The 26,584-nt window shown below is 37.5% G+C and overlaps 1 protein-coding gene and 1 pseudogene across 20 annotated transcripts in view; one reads left to right on the top strand and one right to left on the bottom strand.

Annotated features, from left to right (window-relative positions):
• Window positions 1–14,131, top strand: part of THOC2 (THO complex subunit 2) — a 105,751-nt gene extending 91,620 nt beyond the window's left edge. For 11 of the 19 annotated variants that reach the window (XM_082376989.1, XM_082376987.1, XM_082376985.1 and 8 more), the window contains 6 exons: window positions 2,531–2,668; window positions 3,015–3,084; window positions 3,167–3,324; window positions 5,234–5,310; window positions 5,778–5,823; window positions 11,236–12,540. In XM_082376989.1, the coding sequence (XP_082233115.1) occupies window positions 2,531–2,668; window positions 3,015–3,084; window positions 3,167–3,324; window positions 5,234–5,310; window positions 5,778–5,805 (471 nt within the window). In that variant the 3' untranslated portion in view covers window positions 5,806–5,823; window positions 11,236–12,540. The other 8 variants (XM_082376982.1, XM_082376998.1, XM_082376981.1 and 5 more) reach the window with 6 other exon arrangements.
• Window positions 11,165–25,994, bottom strand: LOC309620161 (tyrosine-protein kinase Fer pseudogene; annotated as a pseudogene). The gene is made up of 2 exons: window positions 25,932–25,994; window positions 11,165–11,841 (listed from the first exon to the last, which is right to left on the bottom strand). The product of its transcript is annotated as a tyrosine-protein kinase Fer pseudogene (transcript).
• Between the last annotated feature and the right edge of the window lie 590 nt (window positions 25,995–26,584).

The following is a 26,584-nucleotide window of genomic DNA, read 5'->3' as shown; positions in this document are numbered from 1 at the left end:
AAGTATGAAAAGCATGCTCCTTTAAACCAAGCTTCTCTGTAATTTCAGAGGGCAGCAATAACCACCTCAAAATAAAATTCAGCTTTTAATTCTGTTCATCATCTTAAAACAAGGATTTACAACCAACCAAACGTGAGCCTACATGTGAGGCCATCTTTATATATTGTAGCCTTAAAAGGGTCAGTGTGGCAGTGGTCTCTTAAACAGATTTTGAAGATCAGTCAAATTGTTTTTTTGGATCTAATGCTCTCAATGTCAAGGATAGAAGCCAATAAAAAACAGGATCCAGTAGTATCAGGAATAAAAGCAAATTAAAAAAACCCCAAATCCAACAACGCTACATGCAGATCAGTTTAACAAATCATTAATTTTATTCATCAAACATGTATTGAGTACTCACTATGTGTACAAGACACTAGGAAGTGTGTAAAAGTAGAAAAGGCACATTAGCTCCCCTGCCATCCTATAAACTATGTTATGGACAAAAATAAATGACATGAAATTAATTGGGAATTCCTGCCACAAAGAAAGGTTAATATAAAATAATATAAGAGTTCACTGGACAGTGATTTGTGGAGTTGAGGGAATGTTGAACTGCTGATGGCTTTCGAGCTGTCTTTGAAGGCAAAGTAGGAGTTTAAGAGATTAAGATAAAAATGAGCAGCCGTTCTGGTGAAGAGAACTGCTGGGAAGTACAGGGTATTAGGGAGCAGCGGTAGCCACAGCCTAGAGTACATTGGGTTACTCCATAGTAGGGTAGAATTGTGCAAAGATTGTGAAGAGCTTGGAATACCCAAGCTAAGGAATATGCATTTTATTCCATAGGCAATGAGAGACTGTATGTTTTTGTGGAAAAGAGTATTGTGATCAGAACTATTCTTAGAAGGGTAGAAAGAAGGAATAGAATTGGTACATTTCTAAACTAAGAATTTCTAGGATTCCCAATTCCTTGCAATACAAAATTCAAGTTAGGTACACTTAAAAACTTCATTCTTGTGGAGGGGTGTGTGTGTGTGTGTGTATGTGTATGCACGTGCTTATTTGTAATCACAAACAAAAAAATTTTTTTACTGGAAGAATTAAGCAATACTTCCCTAAGATAAGTCTTCTTTGAGTATTGTAATAACATATTACTTTCTTTGTCTTGTTAGTTTCATAAATAGTATTGACTTAAGATGTGAATAAACCTCACAATTAGAAAATATTGGAAGTGTCATTTAGGGCATATACCCGGCAAGAGTACCTTTTGGACAAGCACTTTATGATTGTTTCTCATTCTCTTGCTCTTTGTTATTAATAAACATTTTGTCTATTTCAGTTGATCATCAACTTTTAAACACTGAAATTTTAAAGAATCTACTTATGCATTGCTATGGCAGTATTTCTGAGCAAACTGAATTGAAAATATTTGGTGGTGTTAAAAAAACAAGTGTTAATTTAATTCTCAAACTGATGGCTGTCTTTTTTCATGTATTCCTTTGAATACCAAAGGATTTCTTTGTGTAAAAATATTTGACTTTTGACTCACTGTTCTTTTCATTCCCAAGTTACATCTAGAATTGTGTAGTTATATAATGAGTTATATTCAGTATTCTGCTGCCTAATATTTTTAATGTCTTAGGTTAAACGTAAGCTTGTAGCACAGTTATAAATGCCGTAAGGTTAGGTGTCTGATTATTTCCTTAATATTTTGTTTTAGAATGGATTTCCATATTTACAACTTGCATAAGTAAGGTTACCTCTTAATTATTTAGAATTAGCATATCCTTGATCTTTGGCTGTTTTATTGTCTATGGGCCTTTCATTGGAGAAAGAATAGGCAAAAGAGAATATTGGTTCATCATTTTTCAGTCTGAGTTGTTTTATCAACCTCAACTGACAATATGGCTTTCTGAGCTATTTAGAACCAGTAAGACAAATCTTACAATCAGTTGTGATTATTTGACAGAAATTGGAGCGCTTTCAGAAGTAGAGAATATGCAGCCTTTACTATAACAGTAATTTAGGATAATCTATGCATGGTATACACTGAGGCAGAAAAGACTTATTAGTAAAGTCAAGGCTAGGTTTTATTTTATACTTTTGCTCACTGTCATCGATTGCTTATCAGTGGATGGTAAAACTATTTTAAATTTCCATGATTGTGTAGAGGTTTGTATTTTTTTGTTTGTTTGCAGTAGAGAAAGTCCAGTCACTATTTTTCACATATGGACTCTTGTAATAATGGTGGTTATGGGTCTTCACAATAGAGCTATATAAGGAACTGTAGCTTGTGAATTTACTAATAAAGATCTCAGTTGAGGCAGGAATGAACTGGTTGAGTTTAAATGATAATTTTTATAAGGTCAAGAATTGAATTCTTTGCATAATTTGTGCCATGCTCTTTTATTTTACCTCTCATAATCCAGACAGCTGACCAGTTTTGACTTTGGGTCTACTACCAAATGTCTTTCATTAAATAAACAATCAAGCAAGTGATGCCAATACTGGAAAACTAATAATCTTTAGTAATATTGCCTTAATTTAACAGCTCTACATTAATCATACTCCTCCACCACTGTCCAAGAGTAAGGAGAGAGAAATGGACAAGAAAGATTTGGACAAGTCGAGGGAAAGATCCAGAGAAAGAGAAAAAAAAGATGAAAAGGACAGGAAAGAGCGGAAAAGGGTTTGTAATTTTTTAAAAACTAGTTTGGAAAGCTCATTATCATGTACGGTAGTGTGTTTGTTGCCTTTTTTAAAGTACTAGTTTGTTGCATGACAGTCTATTGTTTAGTGTTTTAACTGGTATTTTTACCCTAAAGTGTGTTTGAATCTTCTACAGTAATAAGGATCTTCAGCCTAATAATCTCTACCAGCTCTGCTTGTCTTTCATGTCATTTTACCAAGTATGTGAAAGCACTGCAGATATTCTCCAATGCTAGTTACTAGCTATTCTCTTCTTGTATAAAAGTAATACTTTAAAACAAAAACAAAAACTCTTGATCAATGTAGTTCACAATTCTTGGTTCTAGGATCACTCAAACAATGACCGAGAAGTGCCACCGGACTTAACCAAGAGGCGGAAAGAGGAAAATGGAACAAGTAGGTAGACTTATTAATACTTCCCAAGTAGTCATCAAACTGAATTGGAAAAGGCTTTCATGATTTTCTTTTATAATTTTAGTGGGGGTTTCAAAACACAAAAGTGAGAGTCCGTGTGAGTCTCCTTATCCAAATGAGAAAGACAAGGAAAAAAATAAGTCAAAATCTTCAGGCAAAGAAAAAGGCGGTGACTCATTTAAATCTGAAAAAATGGATAAAATCTCCTCTGGTGGCAAAAAGGTAAATTACAAGAACAAAAAGAACAATATACTTTTTCTTAGAAAATCACCCATTAGAAAATTTAGCAAATACTGAGGTTTTTTTGTAGTCAAGTAGTCTTTTGTTTATTATTTGGGGGCAGGAAGAGGAGGCTTTGGGGGAGGGCAGGTTATCTTGGAAAACTTGAGCCAGTTCAGTCCCAAATTACTGGGAGGGTGGAATTAGTTTACCTCAGAAATTCCTTTCCTCTCCATTCCACTCCCAGCTACTTCTTTTCATTGAGTTTCAGCCTTTCTTTTCGTGTTTTCTTTTTTCTCTGACAACAGTTCTTTTAGTTTCTCTTCATTCATGAGGTTAAAATATGGTCACGTATTCTCCCTGATCATCACACCGTTGTAAAGTCTTTATTAATTATGATTTTTAAACACATTTTTATAGCATTTTCTCCTAATAAACTTATGTGGTCACAACTTGTATTTGGTTTTAAAATTAAGTATAGTGTGCATTCTCTTAGATACTAATGGATGATACTAAGAATACATGTGATGCATCTGCCATAAAGTAAGCAAGCCATTACTAAAGTGTAAAGTGTTTACAGAGCATCATTATGATATGTATTCAACATATATGCCATATATTCATAGTTCCTAAAAGCAGTTTTGGAAAATTATAAGGTGATAGTTTTAAAAGGGAGGCTGCTCCTTTTAAATAAGTATTTTTTAAATTGAGGTAAAATTCACATAAAATTAACCATTTTAAAATGTACCATTCAGTGGCATTTAGTATATTTGCAGTGTCTGCACTCATCATCTCTGTCTAGTTCGAGAACATTTTCATCACCCCAAAGGGAAACCACATACTCATTAAGCAGTCATTCTCCATCCCTGCCCCACCCCCCCCCCCGCCCCGGCAACTACGAATCTGCTTTCTGTCTCTATGGACTTATCAAAAACTTTGGCTATTTCATATAAGTGGAACTGTATTATAATGTGGCCTTTTGTGTCTGACTTCTTTCACTTAGCATAATGTTTTTGAGATTCTTCACGGTGTTACATGTATCAGTACTTCATTTCTTTTCATGGCTAAGTAATATTCCATTGTACGAATATACCACACTTGTTCATCCATTCGTCACTTGATGGACTTTTGTCTTGTTTTCCACCTTTTGGCTATTGTGAATTGTGCTGCTATGAACATTGGTGTGCTGCTATGAAGTATTTGTTTGAATACCTGTTTTGAATGATCTTGTGTATATACCCAGGAGTGGAATATCTGGGTTATATGGTAATGCTATGTTTAGCTTTTTGAGGAACCGCCAAACTGTTTTCCACAGTGGCTGCACAGTTTACATTTCTACCAGCAATGTATGAGGGTGCCAATTTCCCTACATCCTTGCCAACACTTGTTATTTTCTGTTTCTGTTTTGTTTTATTTTTATTTATTTAGTTTTTATTGTAGCCATCCTAGTGGGTGTAAAGTAGTATCTCACTGTTGTTTTGATTTTGTATTTTCTTAATGACTAATGATGTCGAGCATCTTTCATGTACTTGTTGGCCATTTGTATATCTTCTTTGGAGAAATCTATTCAGATGCTTTGGCCATTTTTTAATTGGATTGTTTGTCTTTTTGTTGCTCAGTTGTAAGAATTCTTTACGTAGTCTTGATATTAGACACTTATGAGATATATGATATGCAAATATTTTCTCCTGTTCTGTAGGTTGTGTTTTCACTTTCTTGATAGTGTTCTTTGATGCATGAAAGTTTTTACTTTTGATGAAGTCCAGTTTTGTTCTTTTGTTGCTTGTGCTTTTGGTGTCATATTAAATAAGTTTGAAGAAAAATTTATGACTGGTGAGTGATGAAAAGAGATTTTGAGCTGATTTTTATATTTGGTTTTCCCTTCCCCAACTAATTCCACCATTCGTTATAGGAGTCCAGGCATGATAAAGAAAAGATAGAAAAGAAAGAGAAACGGGACAGTTCAGGAGGAAAGGAAGAGAAGAAACAATATCCTTTTCATCTTATTGATGTTTTTAATCAGTATAATGGAAAGCTTTGATACTGGTCTTATTTAGAATTGTACCCTTGTAGTGTGTGGTCTAAATGCCCAAGGACTTACTACCTTTTAAATGGTCTCTCCAGTTAACCCTCTCAAATGTACAAAACGTGGAAATAGGAGACTTGATTGTTTTTTAAACTTCTTTGGTGACTGAGATTGTTTTATGCCACCAAGGGATTTAAAGTCCCTCTGGCTCTACCACCGAGAGGAAGAAAGGGAACAGAGAGTCCCTTGGGCTGGGGGCATGGGGAGTAGCAGGGCAAGATGATGTGGCAGATGAGAAGAGCTGGTAGAGTTTGAGGCTACCGGGCTGGTAAGAGCCAATTAGGCCTGCGAGCTGAGGGATTATACTAAAAGATGAGACAGCATTCTTTTTTTCCCCCCAAAAGTTGTTTTCCCTTAATTTGTCATCTACTCATAAGTCCTCGGACAAGCACAGATAATGAAGACTTTCAATCAAGGTGAGTGTTCTCTCACCTCTTTTCATTTAAAGATAGAAATACAAAATGAGGTCTGATAATGTTGAAGAAACTAGATCCATTTTGCAAGATACAACTAGAGTTTTTCACCTAAGTATAATGGTCAGGTCTTTGGGTAAAGATGCGAGACAAGATTCCCGGTTATTTTTAAGCTGTTTTCATTTTAAGCTTGCTGTTAGCTACACCTTTTTTTTTTTTTTTTTTAAAGCACCAAGATGTGTTTAAAAACATCTGGCCTTCTCTTCACCACTCATTCCCATCTTCTCTGGATAGTTACTTTTTTAAAGTACCTTGTAGGTGGTGGTGGTATCTGCGTTTTACAGGTGAGGAAACTGAGACTCTAAGAGGTTAAGTGGAAGAGGGTGACAGAGATATTAGCTGACACAGCCAATAAGCAAACATAGGTCTTCTTGCCCTCCAGTGTTCTCTGATCTTCTTTTTGCCTTTCATGCAGACACGTTATCCAGAGATTTTTTGTTTTAAGTTTCCTGCCTCTCTTTCTACCACTGCCCATGTTTTGCAAAGCCAAAAATATGGTCTGTGCTTTTAGTTCTGGAATTTAAAATATGCAACTTTGTTTTCAAAGTAGTTATGCCTTATGTGAGATTTTAAAAGTGTTTTATCCATCTTAAATAAATTGTATGTGGACAGAGTGTTCAGAACCTTAATATAATCTTTTTTGAGCGCTCAGATCATCATTTGAATAGTTATTGTTTGGTGTGATGCCTTAGGATTATTGAGGTGTGTAGGATGATTTGCCCTCTACATTTAATGGTTCGAGATGGCTGTATTTGAAGTTGTTGATTCTTTTATAGCCAATTTTCTTGTTTCTATATTAGCTGTCACTTTTTAATGATATCAAGTATACTTGCTTTCTCTACCCTCCTCCTAATATTATTTGCTGCTTCTAATCTTCTATGAAACTGGATAGATAGCCAAGGCTGTTTACAGTTGTTTAAGAGTGAGAAATATCTGAGAGCCTGTTTTGTATAAAGGTGTGAGCTTTAGAGTATGGATTTTGTCCTATTTATTTTGGCTGCAAAGCAGGGATTTGAGGTTGCCAGGTAGGTAACTTCTTGACAAATAGTGTGCTTTTTCTGTTCTGTTATTTTGTGCTTGTTATCTGAGTATTAGAGTAGGGTGGATGAGAGTTATGAGAGAGCATTTAGAATTCAGTAGATTTTTTAAAATTAGAAAGATTATAAAAGAAATATTATTACCTATTCTTAAATTCTAGCGATCACCCACCCTAACCACTAGCTGTCTTCCTTAGTGAACCATAACTCTTAATCTTCTTTTTTTATTCTTCACCATAACCTTCATTTCAGTTTGGCATTTTGCTTTTTACTTCTTGCTTTCACCTGGTCCCTTTATTAAAGAAAACAAAAAAACTCTGCCTCTTATATCTTCATTAGCAGTGGGCCAATCATTGTCGCTGACAATTTCATTGTGATTTTGTACATCTCTCTTTACTCTCTTCTTGGGTAGACTCTTTGTGAGGCACTGGTTGATTTTTCCTTTGTTTTGGCTGTTCTGTGGCTGTCTTCTTTTTTTTTTTTTTTTTAATAGTAATCTTTTATTTATTTATTTATTTATTTATATTTATTTTTGGCTGTGTTGGGTCTTCGTTTCTGTGCGAGGGCTTTCTCTAGTTGTGGCAAGTGGGGACCACTCTTCATTGCAGTGCGCAGGCCTCTCACTATCGCGGCCTCTCTTGTTGCGGAGCGCAGGCTCAGTAGCTGTGGCTCACGGGCCCAGTTGCTCCGCGGCATGTGGGATCTTCCCAGACCAGGGCTCGAACCCGTGTCCCCTGCATTAGCAGGCAGATTCTCAACCACTGCGCCACCAGGGAAGCCCTGTGGCTGTCTTCTGTTGGATACCTTCTAGGGTTGGTCAAGTCTTTATGTGGTTCTTCCTTTTCATTTAGAGGTCTCATCATTTCTTATTGGCACCATTTACCTTTAGGCTACTTCAAAGCTGCTGCTCCCTGCTCCCTTTTTAATTTATTTTATATTCTACAGAAAGGAGAACTGCTACACATGTCACATTTCCATGAGTCAGAGATGTCATTAATTGTAAGATTCATTGTTGGTTTCTAGAACTGTTTTTTTTGAGAAAAGTGGATAGAGAAATGACATTGATTTGTATGTATCACCCTGATTTCAAAAACATTAAAATGATCATGTTAGAGTTAAGAAAATACAATATATAAATGTGACCCAGATTAAATTCCTTCCAGAGTCTTCTTTTCCTGTTTCATAATGTTTCGTTGCAAAATCCTTTTTGCTTGTTCTCTGTATCTCCTGTTACTCGTTTTTGCTAATGTCTTCGTCCAAATTCATCTACTCTTTCCTTGATTTAGTCTCTTGAACACTACTAGCTGCTTTGCCTTTAACCGTTTCCCCTAGTTTAATCTTCAGAAATTCCTGTCTATGAAAAATTTCCACTTAGAAGCATTCTTTAGCTTCGCAGTTGTAAATTGATATGTGTGGTCCTCAATTCATTGAGTTCAGCTAACTTTTGAGAGTCCTTTTGTGAACCAGACACTGCTAAACTGAGACTTGCTTCTAGGTTTTGAGAAGCTCAGTCTTCTTGCACTTTGATTCTGGATTCTTGGTTCTTGATTTCAAAGAATATTAGCAATTAACTCTATCCTATCCATCTGTATTTGTAATATACTACATTCCTATTCTAATACTCCAGTGAAGCCTAATATATTTTACAGGTCCATCTCTCACCTCTGGTCTCTTACGTGTAACCTAACTCTTATCGTTTAAACCCAAGGTTGCAAATTCTCAGCCCTTAGGCAGAATGTGGCTTATTAGACATACCTTCTTGGCCTTGCACAATATTTAACATTAAAGAAAAGGTTGCCTTTAAAAATCAGAAGAGTTGACAAAATCCAAATTTCATTTTATTTTGAAGAACTGGAACATCTGGCAACATTGTGTCGTGATTTCTGCATGGCGACAGTCAGCTAGACCTGCCTAGGTGCTTGTCCCCCTTAAATAGAGTGGGTCTTTTTTTGTAGTTTACCTCATTCAGGCCCCACCCAGCTCACTTCCATTTGTTTCCATTTTATACTAGCCCCTGTAAGCAATCGATTTTGTAATTCCTGTTCTGAGTCTTTCTTCTTCAGTCCATACTTGGAAACTGACCTCCTAACTGCTCAAAGTTTGCTTATTTTAGGAATGTGTTACCATGTTGAGGCACAGTCCTAGATGCTGGTAATAATATGTGTTGGAGTAGGAAGTGTTTAATTAAGTTTCTTTCTCAGTAGTTTCCCATTGCTTACATGTGTGTGTCAGCTTGCCTATAGAGTCCTAGTCACTGATTCCTATGTATATATGAATGTGTTACATATCCCTCTCCTTAGATTGTGGTCTTGTTGAAGGCAGTAACTTCATCTCTTCCTTCTAATCAAACAATCAAGTATTTTTCTTTATTACCTGCTATGTTTCAGATACTCTTAACTTTACACGGAGAGCTTTGTACAGAAGTATTAACTATATCTCTTTGGAATTGAGGAGAAACATCACTGACTTTTTTTGCCCCCAAAAGAAGGTTCAGTGTATTTATAGCATTTGATAGTATACTGTTTAAGAAGTTGCTTCGTGTGCTGCAACATATTTTTTGAGGGCAGGTTTATTATGCTTTCATCTGGGTCTGTATGTAGCAATCATTAAATGTGTAAAAAAGTCTTGTTAGGAGATTGAAATGATAGACCCAAACTATTTTTCTCTTCATTATCATCCTTTAAAGTATCAGTGAGTTCTGTACACTGATATTCATAGGCACCAAACAGTTGGAGAGAACAGGAGGGATTTTCTATTTCCTTTCTTCCACTTAAGGCAGACCAAATTTTCACTCAGGTGCTGTGCTGTTCTTTATCTGGACGTAGGCATGAGCACTTCCTAAAGGCTCCCGTGCCACATTTACCCTTGAGTGTGACACATATTCCTCACACACACATTTATCTTGAGAGGCACCCCTGGGTATGCTGAGATTCAGTTCAACAGAATCCTAGTTTTAACTGTTCCATTTTATCCACTTGGAATACCTCAAGAAGTGTGTTTGCTATGATAAGAATTGCTAGGCAGCAGTTTAAGGGTAAATGAAGGGGTAAAGTGGAATTAGGATGGCTGTCCCTATGTCTTTCTCCTGTAACTTCTTTCTTCCTTGTAAATGTTCATTGGACTCTTCTAACTGTCAACTTCATCCATGTGTGCCTTTGTACTTGGCATGTGCGTGCCTGTGTGTGTATGTGTACACGTACTAGGATTAACCAGGAATAATTTATTAATTCACTGGGCTTGTATTTTATAGTTTCTCTAAATAAATTTTGTTGCCATCCAGAGGGTTCTTTTGTGAGGAGTCTGTGAACTATTGAAACATTTCTTAGGACCTTTTTGGTGAATTTGATCATAAAAATAGAAAGTGTGCGTGTGTTTATAAAGGCATAGCTCTGATAATAAGGCTGATTTTCTATTTGCCTTTCTTCTCTATTTTGATAACCAGTGTAGCTGCTCTTTCACCCAGACCTAACGTTTCAGACTTCGTTCTTGCTGTCACAGCCGTCTATAAAGTAACATCATTTAAAATCAGCTGCCTCAACTCTGAAAGGGTACTACTCTTTGAGGGCATTTTTTTTTTTGAGAAAACTCATGCATAGTTTTCTGATGCCCTGACAAAGGAGGAGGGCATGGTGGAACAGAGGGAAATGACAACCTTACTAATACAGCAGGGCCTGTTTCTGGCAAAAAGCAAAGAAGGAAAAAACCCAGGTTGTCCAGATAATTCCCAATAGGAAGTGATGTTTACAAACGTAATCTTGTCTTAGCATAGTGGAAGGCCACCTTTTGTTGGAATGTATCCTGCACAGATGGTATTACCAATGCAGTTTATAGCACCGAGAGAGTAGAGGTGTCTAGGATGGAGGACAGTCAACTCTGAACTGAGCCTGAAGTAGAAACCCTTTGAGAAACATCAACAGTCCTAGGTGTGAAAAGATAGATTTGAGGGATCTCTTGCATTTAGAACCTGTGCTTTCTTATTACAGTGGTTAAAGTTGCACATATTTAAAAAAATAGTTAATAAACAATAACCTTAGAAGAATATTCCAGGTAAGGTGATATAAACTTATTATTAATGAGAAGAAAATATTACTCTGCTGGAAGATAACAGTCCTGAAGTCTGAATTTGGTACTGTTTCATCACTATGTGACTTTCTTCTTGATGGCAGTTCTTTCTGAAGTTCACTGAACTTGGGGTGGTTTTCAAGTTTGTAATCCCAAGACTTCATTATTTTATAAATATGTTCTGGTTACTGCTGAGAGACTGACATCCAGTATCTTCTTTCCACTTGCTCTTGTGCTTGCTGATTTGTCATTCCAGGGTATGGACAGGCCCCTAAGCTGAAGGTCTCCTAGAGGAGGATGCCACAGCTCCATGCGTCACTCTCAGAACGATATCTCCTATAATTAAGAGCTTCTGGTGCTGTCCATTTAACGGGAATCTGCTTTAAATCAGAAGATGAATACACACCACCATCCTCTTGACGAGACATTCCAAAGTCACTGATTTTCAGAACATTATTTTCACCTCCAGGCAGTTTCTTGCAACAAGGTCCCTGTGTATACAATTTTTACTCGAGATTCGCCATCCAGAAGCAGCATCTAATGAAATTTCACTAACTGTTTTAGTTCATCCTTCTTTCTCAGAAAGGAGAGGAAATCACCTCCTGGAACCAGTTCCTTAATCATGTAGATAGGCTGTATTTGTGTGCGAACTTTGATAAGTTTGACAATATTGGGATGATTATATTGCTTGAGGATTTTGGCTTCTTGTAAAAATTTTAATTTCAGTTCCTGGGAAAGATCATCTTCACATGTTTTAATAGCAATAGCAGTTTTATCCTTTAATGTACCCTTAAATGTGTCATCAGAATTTCCCTTGCCCAGTAATTGTGACATCTTCATGATTGAGAATGCATTTTTTAGTCTAATTATGATCATGCTGATACCGTGATTCTCTTTATTGGAACATTGACTTTTTTTGCATTTAAAAAAATTGAAATGAAATTCTTATAAAATATGCCATTTAAAAGTGGTTTTTAGTATATCCCTGTGTTGTACCCATCACCAGTAATTCCAGAACATCTCCATCACCCTCAGAAGAGACCCTGCATCTGTTAGCAGTCACCCCCAATTCTCTCCTTCCTGCAGCCCCTGGAAACAACTAATGTATTTTCTGTCTCTATGGACTTGCCTGTTTTGGACATTTCATAAAAATGAAATCATGCAATATGTGGCCTTTTGTTATATGTGGCTTCTTTCACTTAGCATCATGTTTTCAAGGTTCATCCATGTTGTAGCATGTATCAGAACTTGATTTCTTTTTATAACTGAATACTATTCCATTGTATGGTTGTGTACCACATTTTGTTTATCCATTCATCAGTGATGAACAGGAACAATGATTTTTAAGTATTAAAACTGTAAGTTCAACATTAATGTATCTATAATTATAATTGGTAATGTCAAGATTATACATGGTGTGAACAGAATACTGTATAGAAACGATATGTAAATTATTTGTCAGCATATCATGCAAGTGTGATTATTTTTTAAGGCCCTTCTAGCTCTGGTTTTATGAAATATGTGAATGTAGTATTTTCATCAATAAAGTTTAATGCGTTAAGCATTAGATTAAAATTTGAATGAGAACAATGTTAGGCAGATATGAAGTTATTTGCCACATGTTGTAATGATCATGTTTTGAATTTATTTCAATATGCAGTATTTGAAAAATGTCAATACATAAAGGAAAGGAAATGAGTATAATTAAGTCAATATATTTTTAAAGCAATTTTTATAATTTAGCAGACATTGCATCTTAATATAAGTAACTATTAAAATCATGTCCTTGTGAAAAATGTGATGTCATTTTTCTCTTTTTTTGTTGATCATGTAAAATCGGTTCCTTTTCATGGTTATGTGTTCTGTTTACTTTTGACAAGCTATTGCTTGTCCCTGTGGAATTCTATTTCATTTTTTCCTCCCTCCCCTCCCCCCACTCCCCCTTTCCCTCCCTCACAGACAAAATGTTCTGTGGTTTGTTTTTTTTAAATTCATCATAATGTGCCTATCTTTAATGATTTCTGAGAATAGGCAATAAGAAATATACAAATATTTCATCCTTATTTAGGGACTTAATTCAAGCCTTTGTTATTGACAGAACTCATTGATTTTCTTAAATCTTCCTTCCTTCCTTCCTCCCTCCCTCCCTCCCTCCCTTCCTTCCTTCCTTCCTCCTCCTCCTCTCCTCCCTTCTTCCCTCCCTCCCTCCCTCCTCCTTTCATCTGTCCCTCCTTCCCCCTTCCATCCATCCCCTCTCCTTCCTCCCTGCCCCCCCCACCACTGCCTTCCTTATCTATCAATATAATCACTTTGTTTCTTTCAGATGAGATTGGAATGAAACTGTTCAGCTGTGACCAGAAATTTATTTTCCTGAGTAGATTGCCAAGAATTATGAATGAAGAGGGCCTATTTACATCTCCTTAAATTATTCAGTTATCTGCTTTATTGCTCCATGCCGAAAACTTAAAATTGTTGAGTTGTGCATTATCGTATTTAACTTGTTGCTTAGTTTCTACATGTTTATTTTCAGTAAATGGCTGAAAGTGTTAACTTCCATATTTTTAGCACAATGTGCTGCATACAGTTTCCAACAAGCAAATAAGGTTACATATGTACAGAATTTTACTTTAGGTTAACTAAATATCGCCTGAGTTTAGTTTTTTTTTTTTTTCAATTTGAAATGCTTCCTTTTCATTGTTTGAAATGGAAAATAAACAATTGTTGAACCATTTTGAATTTACCTCATTTAAAAACTCAGTTTTAATTTATTATTTGGCCTGTTTTTAATATTAGTAAAAAAAACAAAGTGGGAGCAGTGTCTTATGCAATGCCTAGGAATCATTTTATATACTATGTGTATGACATTAAAACCTGTTTGAAAAAAAAAAGGTACCAAAAAAGAAAAAGAAAAAGAGGTACCAGCACTCACTTGTCCCTTGCCATTTTTTCTTGTAATTATGTTAGAAAAATCTGGGCGGGGGGATCGAAAGTTAACTGTGTTTTAATTCTACAGCTACAGGAGCTTTGTATTGCTTAACTTTCATCTGGAAAAGTTTCACAGTGACATTTTTAAAAGAAAGGTTTTTTATCTAATGAATTCTACCCATGTAACCCTTTTTCTAAATAAACAGTAGTTTTCTCAAATGATTGTATATCATTGTGTATATTGTTGCTTATTCAAAATAACTTAGCAAAGATAAGATTCCTAGCTCTTTCTTCTTATTTGTGTCTTAGTCCATGGACTACAGTGTTTCCAAATGACAGACATCTTATCCAATAATATGAGAAAATCCTATTTGCTTACCTCTGTACCTGGGGTAGACAGTGGGCTGAAATGATGCCTAGAATTATTCATTTATTCTTCAGTTCCTTGGAACCAATGATACCTATGCAAATTAATTATTTTTTTAGAGAATGACAATAAAGGCTTTAATTTTTAAAAAGATTGAGACATTCTGAGTATATTTTAGAATTGGCAAAGGGATATAAATCTTGATGCCCCTTTTCAGGTAATTATAATTTGCAAAAATTGATGAGCACAGTGATTATTTATGGGAGAGTGATCTATTCAATGACTGTTGTGCACCCATAGTGTGCCTGGCATTAAAAAAATGATACATTGTTAGAATGATTTTTACAATGAGAAAATAACGATGGTTCACCTCAAAATCATTTGTTAGAAACATATCAGGGAATAGCTTTCCAGTTGTTATGTTGCATTCACATTTTAAAGATTTCATGATTGTGAAAATTTGCTGCTACTTAGCATCAGAATCTCTTCTCTCTCTCCCCCAAATTATTGAACACAGGTAACCTTTGCTTTTGGCCTTGCTAGAAATGCATTGAGGATGGAAAATGCTAACTTTGAATTTAACTGAGCAGAAATAATTTATGTCGGAAGAAGAAAATCTATTCAATAGCTATTTTAAAGATTTTCTGTTCTACATACACAGGAGTATTAAGACCTAACTCCTGTACATAGAGCACTTCCAGTTTAACTTGAGAAATAAAGGACAAGTGAGTGCTGTTGGGGGTCAGCAATCATTCTGTAAGGAGCCAGATAGTAAATATTTGAGACTTTGAATAAATATTTGAGACTTTGTGGGCTTACATGGACCCTTTCGGACCTCCTCAGCTCTGCATTATAGTGTGAAAGCAGCCATAGATGATATGTAAATGAATGAGCATGACTGAATTCCAGTAAAATTTTACTTACAAAAAACCTGCTATAGAGAATCCTATAAAAGATTTAATCAAAAAATATTTGAGTGCCTCTTAAGCACCAGAGGTACAGCCTTGAGCAAAACAAACTTTCTGCTCTCATGGAAGTTCATTCTAGTCAATGGAGGCAAACAACAAACATGGGAGGGAGGGGAGAGACCTTCAGGATGGTGGAGGAGTAAGATGTGGAGATCACCTTTCTCCCCACAAATACATCAGAAATACATCTACACGTGGAACTGCTCCTACAGAACACCTACTGAACGCTGGCAGAAGACCTCAGACCTCCTAAAAGGCAAGAAACTCCCCACATACCTGGGTAGGGCAAAAGAAAAAAGAAAAAAACAGAGACAAAAGAATAGGGACGGGGCCTGCACCAGTGGGAGGGACCCATGAAGGAGGAAAGGTTTCCACACACTAGGAAGCCCCTTCGCGGGCGGAGACTGCGGGTGGCGGAGGGGGGAAGCTTCGGAGCCACGGAGGAGAGCGCAGCCGCAGGGGTGCGGAGGGCAAAGCGGAGAGATTCCCGCACAGAGGCTCGGCGCCGACCAGCACTCACCAGCCCGAGAGGCTTGTCTGCTCAGCCGCTGGGGCGGGCGGGGCTGGGAGCTGAGGCTCGGGCTTCGGAGGTCGGATTGCAGGGAGAGGACTGGGGTTGGCGCACCACAGCTAGCCAGGAGGGAGTCTGGGAAAAGGTCTGGAGCTGCCGAACAGGCAAGAGACTTTTTCTTGCCTCTTTGTTTCCTGGTGCGCGAGGAGAGGGGATTCAGAGCGCCGCTTAAAGGAGCTCCAGAGACGGGTGTGAGCCGGGGTTATCAGCGCGGGCCCCAGAGACGGGCATGAGACGCTAAGGCTGCTGCTGCCGCCACCAAGAAGCCTGTGTGCAAGCACAGGTCACTCTCCACACCGCCCCTCCCAGGAGCCTGTGCAGCCCGCCACTGCCAGGGTCCCGTGATCCGGGGACAACTTCCCCGGGAGAACGCACGGCGTGCCTCAGGCTGCTGCAACGTCATGTTGGCCTCTGCCGCCGCAGGCTCGCCCCGCCTCCTCCGTACTGCTCCCTCCCCCCGCCTGAGTGAGCCAGAGCCCCTGAAGCAGCTGCTCCTTTAACCCCGTCCTGTCTGAGTGAAGAACAGACACCCTCAGGCGACCTACACGCAGAGGTGGGTCCAAATCCAAAGCTGAACCCCAGGGGCTGTGTGAACAAAGAAGAGAAAGGGAAACCTCTCCCAGCAGCCTCAGGAGCAGCAGATTAAAGCTCCACAATCATCTTGATGCACACTGCATCTGTGGAATACCTGAATAGACAGCAAATCATCCCAAAATTGAGGCAGTGGGCTTTGGGAGCAACTGTAGAACTGGGGTTTGCTTTCTGCATCTAATTTGTTTCTGGTCTTATGTTTACCTTAGTTTAGTATTTAGAGTTTATTATCATTGGTAGATTTGTTTATTGATTTGGTTGCTCTCTTCCTTTTTTTTATATATAGGTATATATATTTTTCCTCCTCTTTTTGTGAGTGTGTATGTGTATGCTTCTTTGTGTGATTTTGTCTGTATAGCTTTGCTTTTACAATTTGTCCTAGGGTTCTGTCTGTTTTTTTTCTCTTACTATAGTTTTTAGTGCTTGCTATCATTGGTGGATTTGTTTTTTGGTTTGGTTGCCCTCTTCTTTCTTTCTTTTTTTTCTTAAATTATGTTTTAATTTTTAATAATTTAAAATTTTTTTATTTTAATAACTTTCTTTTCTTTCTTCTTGCTTTCTTGCTTTCTTGCTTGCTTGCTTGCTTGCTTGCTTTTTTCCTCCCTTTTTTTCTGAGCCATGTGGCTGACATGGTCTTGGTGCTCTGGCTGGGTGTCAGGCCTGTGCCTCTGAGGTGGCAGATGAGTTCAGGACATTGGTGCACCAGAGACCACCCGGCTCCATGTAATATCAAATGGCGAAAGCTCTCCCAGAGATCTCCACCTCAACGCCAAGACCCAGCTCCACTCAAGGACCAGCAAGCTCCAGTGCTGGGCACCCTATGCCAAACATCTATCAAGACAGGAACACAACCCCACCCATTAGCAGATAGGCTGCCTAAAATCATAATAAGGTCACAGACACCCCAAGACACACCACCAGATGCAGTCCTGCCCCCCAGAAAGACGAGATCCAGCTTCATCCACCAGAACACAGGCACCAGTCCCCTCCACCAGGAAGCCTAACCAACCCACTGAACCAACCTTAGCCACTGGGGGCAGACACCAAAAACAATGGGAACAAAGAACCTGCAGCCTGTGAAAAGGAGACCCCAAACACAGTAAGTTAAGCAAAATGAGAAGACAGAGAAACACACAGCAGATGAAGGTAAAAAACCACCAGACCAAACAAGTGAAGAGGAAATAGGCATTCTACTTGAAAAAGAATTCAGAGTAATGAGAAAAGCCATTGACAGTAACAGAATCATATTAGGGGATGTTAACACCCCAATTTCACCAATGGACAGATCATCCAAAATGAAAATAAATAAGGAAACACAAGCTTTAAGTGATACATTAAACAAGATGGACTTAATTGATATTTATAGGACATTCCACCCAAAAACAACAGAATACACATTTTTCTCAAGTGCTCATGGAACATTCTCCAGGATAGATCATATTTGGGTCACAAATCAAGCCTTGGTAAATTTAAGAAAATTGAAATCATATCAAGTATCTTTTCCGACCACAACACTATGAGACTAGATATCAATTACAGGGAAAAATCTGTAAAAAATACAAACACATGCAGCTAAACAATATGCTACTAAATAACTAAATAACTAAGAGGTCACTGAAGAAATCAAAGAGGAAATCAAAAAATACCTAGAAACAAATGACAATGAAAACACGACAACCAAAAATCTATGGGAGGCAGCAAAAGCAGTTCTAAGAGGGAAGTTTATAGCAATACAAGCCTACCTCAAGAAATAAGAAACATCTCAAATAAACAACCTAACCTTACACCTAAAGCAATTAGAGAAAGAGGAACAAAAACCCCTAAAGTTAGCAGAAGGAAAGAAATCACAAAGATCAGATCAGAAATAAATGAAAAAGGAATGAAGGAAACAATAGCAAAAAACAGTGAAACTAAAAGCTGTTTTTTTGAGAAGATAAACAAGATTGAAAAACCATTAGCCAGACTCATCAAGAAGAAAAGGGAGAAGACTCAAATCATTAGAATTAGAAAAGAAAAAGGAGAAGTGACAACTGACACTGCAGAAATACAAAGGATCATGAAAGACTACTACAAGCAACTATATGCCAATAAAATGGACAACCTGGAAGAAATGGACAAATTCTTAGAAAAGTACAACCTACTGAGACTGAACCGGGAAGAAAAAAGAAAATATCAACAGACCAATCACAAGCACTGAAACTGAGACTGTGATTAAAAATCTTCCAACAAACAAAAGCCCAGGACCAGATGGCTTCACAGGCGAATTCTATCAAACATTTAGAGAAGAGCTAACACCTATCTTTCTCAAACTCTTCCAAAATATTGCAGAGGGAGGAACACTCCCAAACTCAGTCTATGAGGCCACCATCACCCTGATACCAAAACCAGACAAAGGTGTCACAAAGAAAGAAAACTACAGGCCAATATCACTGATGAACATAGATGCAAAAATACTCAACAAAATACTAGCAAGCAGAATCCAACAGCACATTAAAAGTATCATACACTATGATCAAGTGGGGTTTATTCCAGGAATGCAAGGATTCTTCAATATATGCAAATCAATCAATGTGATACACCATATTAACAAATTGAAGGATAAAAACCATATGATCATCTCAATAGATGCAGAAAAAGCTTTCAACAAAATTCAACACCCATTTATGATAAAAACCCTCCAGAAAGTAGGCATAGAGGGAACTTACCTCAACATAATAAAGGCCATATATGACAAACCCACAGCCAACATCATTCTCAAAGGTGAAAAACTGAAACCATTTCCTCTAAGATCAGGAACAAGACAAGGTTGCCCACTCTCACCACTATTGTTCAACATAGTTTTGGAAGTTTTAGCTATAGCAGTCAGAGAAGGAAAAGAAATAAAATGAATCCAAATCAGAAAAGAAGAAGAAAAGCTGTCACTGTTTGCAGATGACATGATACTGTACATAGAGAATCCTAAAGACTCTACCAGAAAACTACTAGAGCTAATCAATGAATTTGGTAAAGTAGCAGGATACAAAATTAATGCACAGAAATCTCTTGCATTCTTATACACTAATGATGAAAAGTCTGAAAGAGAAATTAAGGAAACACTCCCATTTGCCATTGCAACATAAGGAATAAAATATATTAGAATAAACCTACCTAAGGAGACAAAAGACCTGTATGCAGAAAACTGTAAGACACTGATGAAAGAAATTAAAGATGATACAAACAGGTGGAGAGATATACCATGTTCTTGGATTGGAAGAATCAACATTGTGAAATGACTATACTACCCAAAGCAATCTACAGATTCAATGCAATCCCTACCAAACTACCAATGTCATTTTTCACAGAACTAGAACAAAAAATTTCACAATTTGTATGGAAACACAAAAGACCCCGAATAGCCAAAGAAATCTTGAGAAAGAAAAACAGAGCTGGAGGAATCAGGCTCCCTGACTTCAGACTATACTACAAAGCTACAGTAATCAAGACAGTATGGTACTGGCACAAAAACAGAGATGTAGATCAATGGAACAGGATAGAAAGCCCAGAGATACACCCACTCACATATGGTCACCTTATTTTTAATAAAGGAGGCAAGAATAAACAATGGAGAAAAGACAGTCTCTTCAATAAGTGGTGCTGGGAAAACTGGACAGCTACATGTTAAAGAATGAAATTAGAACACTCCCTAACAGCATACACAAAAATAAACTCAAAATGGATTAAAGACCTAAATGTAAGGCCAGACACTATCAAACTCTTAGAGGAAAACATAGGCAGAACACTCTATGACATAAATCACAGCAAGATCCTTTTTGACCCACCTCCTAGAGAAATGGAAATAAAAAAAAACATAAACAAATGGGACCTAATGAAACTTAAAAGCCTTTGCACAGCAAGGGAAACCATAAACAAGATGAAAAGACAACCTTCAGAATGGGAGAACATATTTGCAAATGAAGCAACTGACAAAGGATTAATCTCCAAAATTTACAAGCAGCTCATGCAGCTCAATATCAAAAAAAACAAACAACCCAATCCAAAAATGGGCAGAAGACCTAAATAGACAATTCTCCAAAGAAGATAGACAGATTGCCAAGAAACACATGAAAGGATGCTCAACATCACTAATCATTAGAGAAATGCAAATCAAAACTACAATGAGGTATCACCTCACACCAGTCAGAATGGCCATTATCAAAGAGTCTACAAACAGTAAATGCTGGAGAGGGTGTGGAGAAAAGGGAACCCTCTTGCACTGTTGGTGGGAATGTAAATTGATACAGCCACTATGGAGAACAGTATGGAGTTTCCTTAAAATACTAAAAATAGTACTACCATACGACCCAGCAATCCCGCTACTGGGCATATACCCTGAGAAAACCATAATTCAAAAAGAGTCATGTACCACAATGTTCATTGCAGCTCTATTTACAATAGCCAGGACATGGAAGCAACCTAAGTGTCCATCAACAGAGGAATGGATAAAGAAGATGTTGCACATATATACAATGGAATATTACTCAGCCATAAAAAGAAATGAAATTGATTTATTTGTAGTGAGGTGGATGGACCTAGAGTCTGTCATACAGAGTGAAGTAAGTCAGAAAGAGAAAAACAAATACTGTATGGTAACACATATATATGGAATCTAAAAAAAAAAAATCGTCTGAAGAACCTAGGGGCAGGACAGGAATAAAGATGCAGACATAGAGAATGGACTTGTGGACACGGGGAGGGGGAAGGGTAAGCTGGGACGAAGTGAGAGAGTGGCATGGACATATATACACTACCAAATGTAAAATAGATAGCTAGTGGGAAGCAGCCACATAGCACAGGGATATCAGCTCGGTGCTTTATGACCACCAGAGGGGTGGCATAGGGAGGGTGGGAGGGAGATGCAAGAGGGAGGAGATATGGGGATATATGTATATGTAGAGCTGATTCACTTTGTTATAAATCAGAAGCTAACACACCGTTGTAAAGCAATTATACTGCAATAATGATGTTAAAAAATATAAAAATATACATGGACTACACTCTTCAAAATGTTAAAGAAAAAAAAAAGTAAACAAGAAAATTTGATTTCTGAGTGAAACTAATACCCCAAGTGAGGCCAATACCCCCAAATGTTGTGTACACTTTAGTCATGAATTGGCTCTGAAAACCTGTCAGGCCACACAGAGAAGGTAATGTGGTCAGTTACAGGAATTACACTGTCCGTAAATAAAAAGCCAGTCGTGATGGAGAATAACATTGTCTGGCAGTGAAGCCTAAAGAAACTTCTCCTTTGCATTCTCATGAAGAAGTGGTCCTGTCTTTTCAGTAAATAAAACAAAGGGATGTATCAATATCTTGTAATGGCCCTGAATGTTAGCTGATGGCCAACACCTCAGCTCATTCAAGTTAAGGATATCTCTACAATGACACCAAAATATGTATCTCAGGCACCCAGGTCTCTGATGCTTTGGTTTAGTCCAGGAAAACATTTTTGAATATTTGGGACCAGGTTCTTAAACTGGGATTTATGATGGCCTTACTTTTTATAAGCATGTTTGTAAAGATCAGAAAACTCATGTGATCATTGTTTGGTTTCCATGATCCCAGCAACATAAGATCTCATTAGTTTAAAAGCTGTGCCTGGCCTTTGATTTTTTTTTTTTTTTTACATTTTTGTGGATACTGATCTCTAAAGGTTGCCTCTTAGGTAGAATGAAGCTTATAATATTACAATATTATAATATTCTATCTTATCACATAATATATTCTATCTTATTACTTATCAGAAGCAAGTTTAAATGTTTAATTTTTTTAATTGAAATTTTTAATAACATTTCTAGGTATCCTGTCAGGGCCAAAGAGATTTTATTTGGTGTAAAGTTGAGAATAAAAGAATGACTTCTTTAAAAGATGCTAATTCATGCTAATTGAATACAGATTTTATTGTAGTTATAAACACAAATTGACGTGATAATTGAGAATAACAATAGGAGAGGTATTGGAAATAGTGACTAAAGGAAGTGTGTGGCAACCTGAGAAGATACACATTAATGTAAGAAGAATTGCTCTTTGTTTCTGATTCTTAGGTTCTGTTTTAAGCTATAATGACCATTTCTACATGGGTCAGGCTAACAAAGCTTAATTCCTTTGATGTGGTGTTAAATGGAGGTGTATAATGGAGGAAGAAGGAAAGGAGAAGGTTTTGATTGAGCACAGAGCACATAAACTTGAGAAATGCATCATTGCAAATGGGAAATAGCCTTCCTTTCAGGGATAGGAGCTAGAAAATGATCTGGTACTTAAACTCTAACTTAGACAATGTCTGGTTTTTGTCAGATGACAGATGTCCTTGGACTTGAGTATCAGACTGATAAAGAGCTATTCCCCTGTCCTCACAAAATTTTAACCAGAATGGTATTATTGTACTATATTCAAGGCTTTCAGGATCCTTATTTCAATGCAGTGTGTATCTTCTAGGGTTACATATATTATCATCAAAGAACATTTATGAATTGTAATTAGGTATACCACTGCCAGGTACTATTATGCAGGCACCTTTTGTGCTTTCCAGGACAACTGATCCAAGACATCAATAATACAGACAAAAGATCATGCTTACAAGATATACAAGCAAGAAATGAGATGTAAAATGAGTAAGGTATTCATACCACATGCCATCTGAGGTCCAGTTACATTTTAAGATGATGGTGAGTACTCAGAGTAAGAATGACCTCAGACTATGTGTGATTTGGGAAGTTTTGTTCTCAACAGGTTGATCTGGGAAGACTTCATGAAGGATTTAGATGTTCAGGAAGCCAACCTATTTCTACTCAGATCTAGAGGGTGTAGGTCTTTTTGGATCTGGTTTAATCCTAATTTGGCACTGGAGGAGAGAGAATGTTGAACAGGTTGAGAATTCAGACCAATTTTGGTAGAGCGCAGAATCCTTGAAGCCAACCTGTTATCATACTAGCTCAGGATTGGATCATACCTCTGTATACTATTCCATGTTGCCTCAAGACTTTTTCAGTCTTTTTTCATGACTAAGCCTGACGTCACCAATCCTTCTATCACCTTAATCCGTGTTAATCATATTTTTTGTATATTTACAGATCATTGAAAAATTACTGCCTCGAGGTCAAGATGATTTTCCTTGTCTGTTTCCTCTGAGTGGGGTGAGCTCCACTTACACTTCCTCACCTGGTCTTCACAATGCCCTTTTGTTCATGAATTAAATCTCACAATACATGTAAAGCGTGTAAAGAGGACCTAGTACATGGCAGGTACTCAGTAACTGTTAGCAATTGTTATTAGTGGTAATATTTATGCCAGTGTGCAAAGTGGGAATCATCAGAATCAGAATTAATCAAAAACATTAGGCTCCACCCCCCACTCCAAATATACTGAATCAGATTCTCTTGGGGATGCAGGCCTGGAGTAGTTTTTAAAAACAGTCCCTCAGGTGATTATAATATGGGGATGATATCTGGGAATTAACAGAGTTTAACGAGCTTGCAATCCCAGCAACTTTAATCTTCCGTCAATTAGGGACAGAACCCATCCAGAGGCTATTTCTGGGGGAGATAAGTGTATTAGGCCTCAGGGAAAACCCATCCTTAGCAAGAAATATTTTAAAATAAAGAGTAACAGCCTCTGTCCTGGGATCAGAGTTCAACTCTGCTAGCACATGCTGCTCTGGTTCACTCTGACTCCCCTGCCTTCCCCAGCCTACCTTCACTGACCTTGCTGGATCTAACCTCTTATTAGCCTAGATGTGAATCGTCAGCAAGCATCTACTACCAAGGTAAGCAGTTTGGAGTTCAGACCTACTTTTGATACCACTTAAACCTTCTCCTTTGACTCTTATTTGCAGTGGTTCACTTTTCTATGATTGGAGTTGCATTCAGAGCTGGGTTTTGTCCTCTGTTCTTTACTTTTCCTTGCATAATATTCTGATGTTGGTGAGTGGGGGGTCATATAAACATTTAATAATTCAATGCTATAAATTTCTCTCTAACCCCTGCTCTAGCTGCATCTCACAAATTTGCTGTGTGGTATTTTCATTTTCATTCAGCTCAAAATATTTTCCAACTTCCCTTGTGATTTATTCTTTGACCCATGTGGTATTTAGAAGTTTGTTGCTTAATTTCCAAATATTTGCAGTATTTCCAGATATCCTTCTGTTATTGATATATAGTTTAGTTGTGCTGTGGTCAAAGAACTTACTTTGAATTATTTAAATCCTCTTAAATTTACTGAGACTTGTTTTATGACACAGCAGCTGGCCTACCATGGTGAATATTCCACATGCACTTGAAAAGAATGTGTATTCTGTTTTAGTCGGACGCAGTGTTCTATAAATGCCAATTAGGTCAGGTTGGTTGGTGGCGTTCCAAATCTTCTGTATCCTTGCTGATTTTCTGTCTGCTTGGTCTGTCGATTACTGAGAGAGGTGTTTTGAAATTTACAAATTTAATTGTGATAATTATTTCTTCTTTTAGTTTGTCAGTTTTTGCTTCAAGTATTTTGAACCTTTGTGATTAGGTGCATGCTCATTTAGGATTATATATTCTTGGTGAATTGACCCCTTTATCAAAACGAAGTATTCTTCTTTACCCCTGATACTATTCCTCATTCTAAAATCTACTTTAATATTAATATAGCTTCTCAAGCTTTCTTTTGATTGCCTTTGCATGGTATATTTTTTCCATCCTTTTCCTTTATATTTAAAATGGATTTTCTTGTTTTTAAATCCAATTTTGCAATCTCTGCCTTTTAATTGGGGTGTCTAGACAATACATTTAATGTCATTATTGAATGGCTAAATTTAAATCTGACATCTTGCTATTTGTCTTCTATTTGTCCCGTTGTCTCTTCCTTTTTTACTTTTTCCCTGCCTTTTTTTTTAGATAGATTGTGCCTCTTTTTCCTTATTGGTAAAGTGAGGCTAATAATGACAACCATTTCATAAGGTAGTCCTAAGGATTAAGTGAGATAATTTATACAGCGGTGCTTGGCCCATATTTATATAGAGCTCAATAAATGGTTGTTTTTAAAATCAGAGGATGGAGATTTCCTGGGGATATCAACTCTCCAGAGGTTTTTGGTTCTAGGCCTGGTATGTACATATATGGGTGAGGTAGGTAGTTGTCTATAGGTATAGTTTAAGTGGACACTGAAAGGCCCTGGTTCCAAAATATCCACCTTACTGGATAGCTGTGGTGTATGAAATTCTCACAGTTAGCACTTTACAAGCACTTCTGGAGTTGTGCATATTCATTAAGCTAAGGCATTGTGGGAGGAGGCAATCAACTCTCTCACTAGCACTGAAGCACAAATGATTTCCGGTGGTAGCGCATCATGCTCCCATATTCCCTAGGAAAGCACTGAGAGAGTCTACCTAGGCAAAAGTCAGAGAAAGGGACGTGGCCTGATCTTGGGAGAGTGCCACAGTAGGCAACTCAGATGGCTACTTGAAGGTGAAAGGAGAGGTGGGAAAGTTGCCAAAAAGGACCTGGCCCACTTGGTGGTTTTACCTTGGGCTGATTTGTGAAGTTAAGCTTCTGGGTTTTGTATTTGCTTGTTTCCTCCAGTTTCATTGTAGGATTATGTCACAACTGATATTTAACTTTTTGATTCTTGCAATAGTTGACTAGCCATCTTGCCCCTTATGGCTAGTCCCACCTATGGACCCAACATCCATGAACAGAGTCCTTTCTCTGTATCCCAGTTTTTCTAGAGTTGGTGTCCATATCTCACATACAAGAAATCATAGCTGAGTCCCTACTATCTGATGCTCAGCCTGCTGTCCTCTACCTCAACAAGCATGAAACTAGGGGTTGTGTTAGCCTTGAGGGGTTTAAGAGAGGTTAAAGACATTGGGCAGGATTATTAGGGGAACAGATGGTATTATACCTAAGTTTTCTTTAATTTGCTCTGCAACAGGAAGGGAAAAGGAGATCCTTTTATTCTTCCCTCCTGTACTGTGGCCTATTGTTATCAGGATCCAGCCTGCAGACTGATACCAGCAGTTCCATGGTTGAGGTAGATTTACAATCTGTAGGCTTTCGTGAGCTGGTCTGAGACCCTAACTACCCTTTGTTCTTATGAGAAAATATGTTCTGAGTTTCAAACTGTTGACTTACAGATAAATTTTGGAGCGCAACCCATTGATAAATTAGAGATGACT

This window comes from Balaenoptera borealis (genome assembly GCF_965194805.1).
Source record: "Balaenoptera borealis genome assembly, chromosome: X".
Classification (NCBI taxonomy): Eukaryota; Metazoa; Chordata; class Mammalia; order Artiodactyla; family Balaenopteridae; genus Balaenoptera; species Balaenoptera borealis.
Note: the sequence above shows the minus strand (reverse complement) of the source record. Positions and strands in the feature narration are given on the sequence as shown.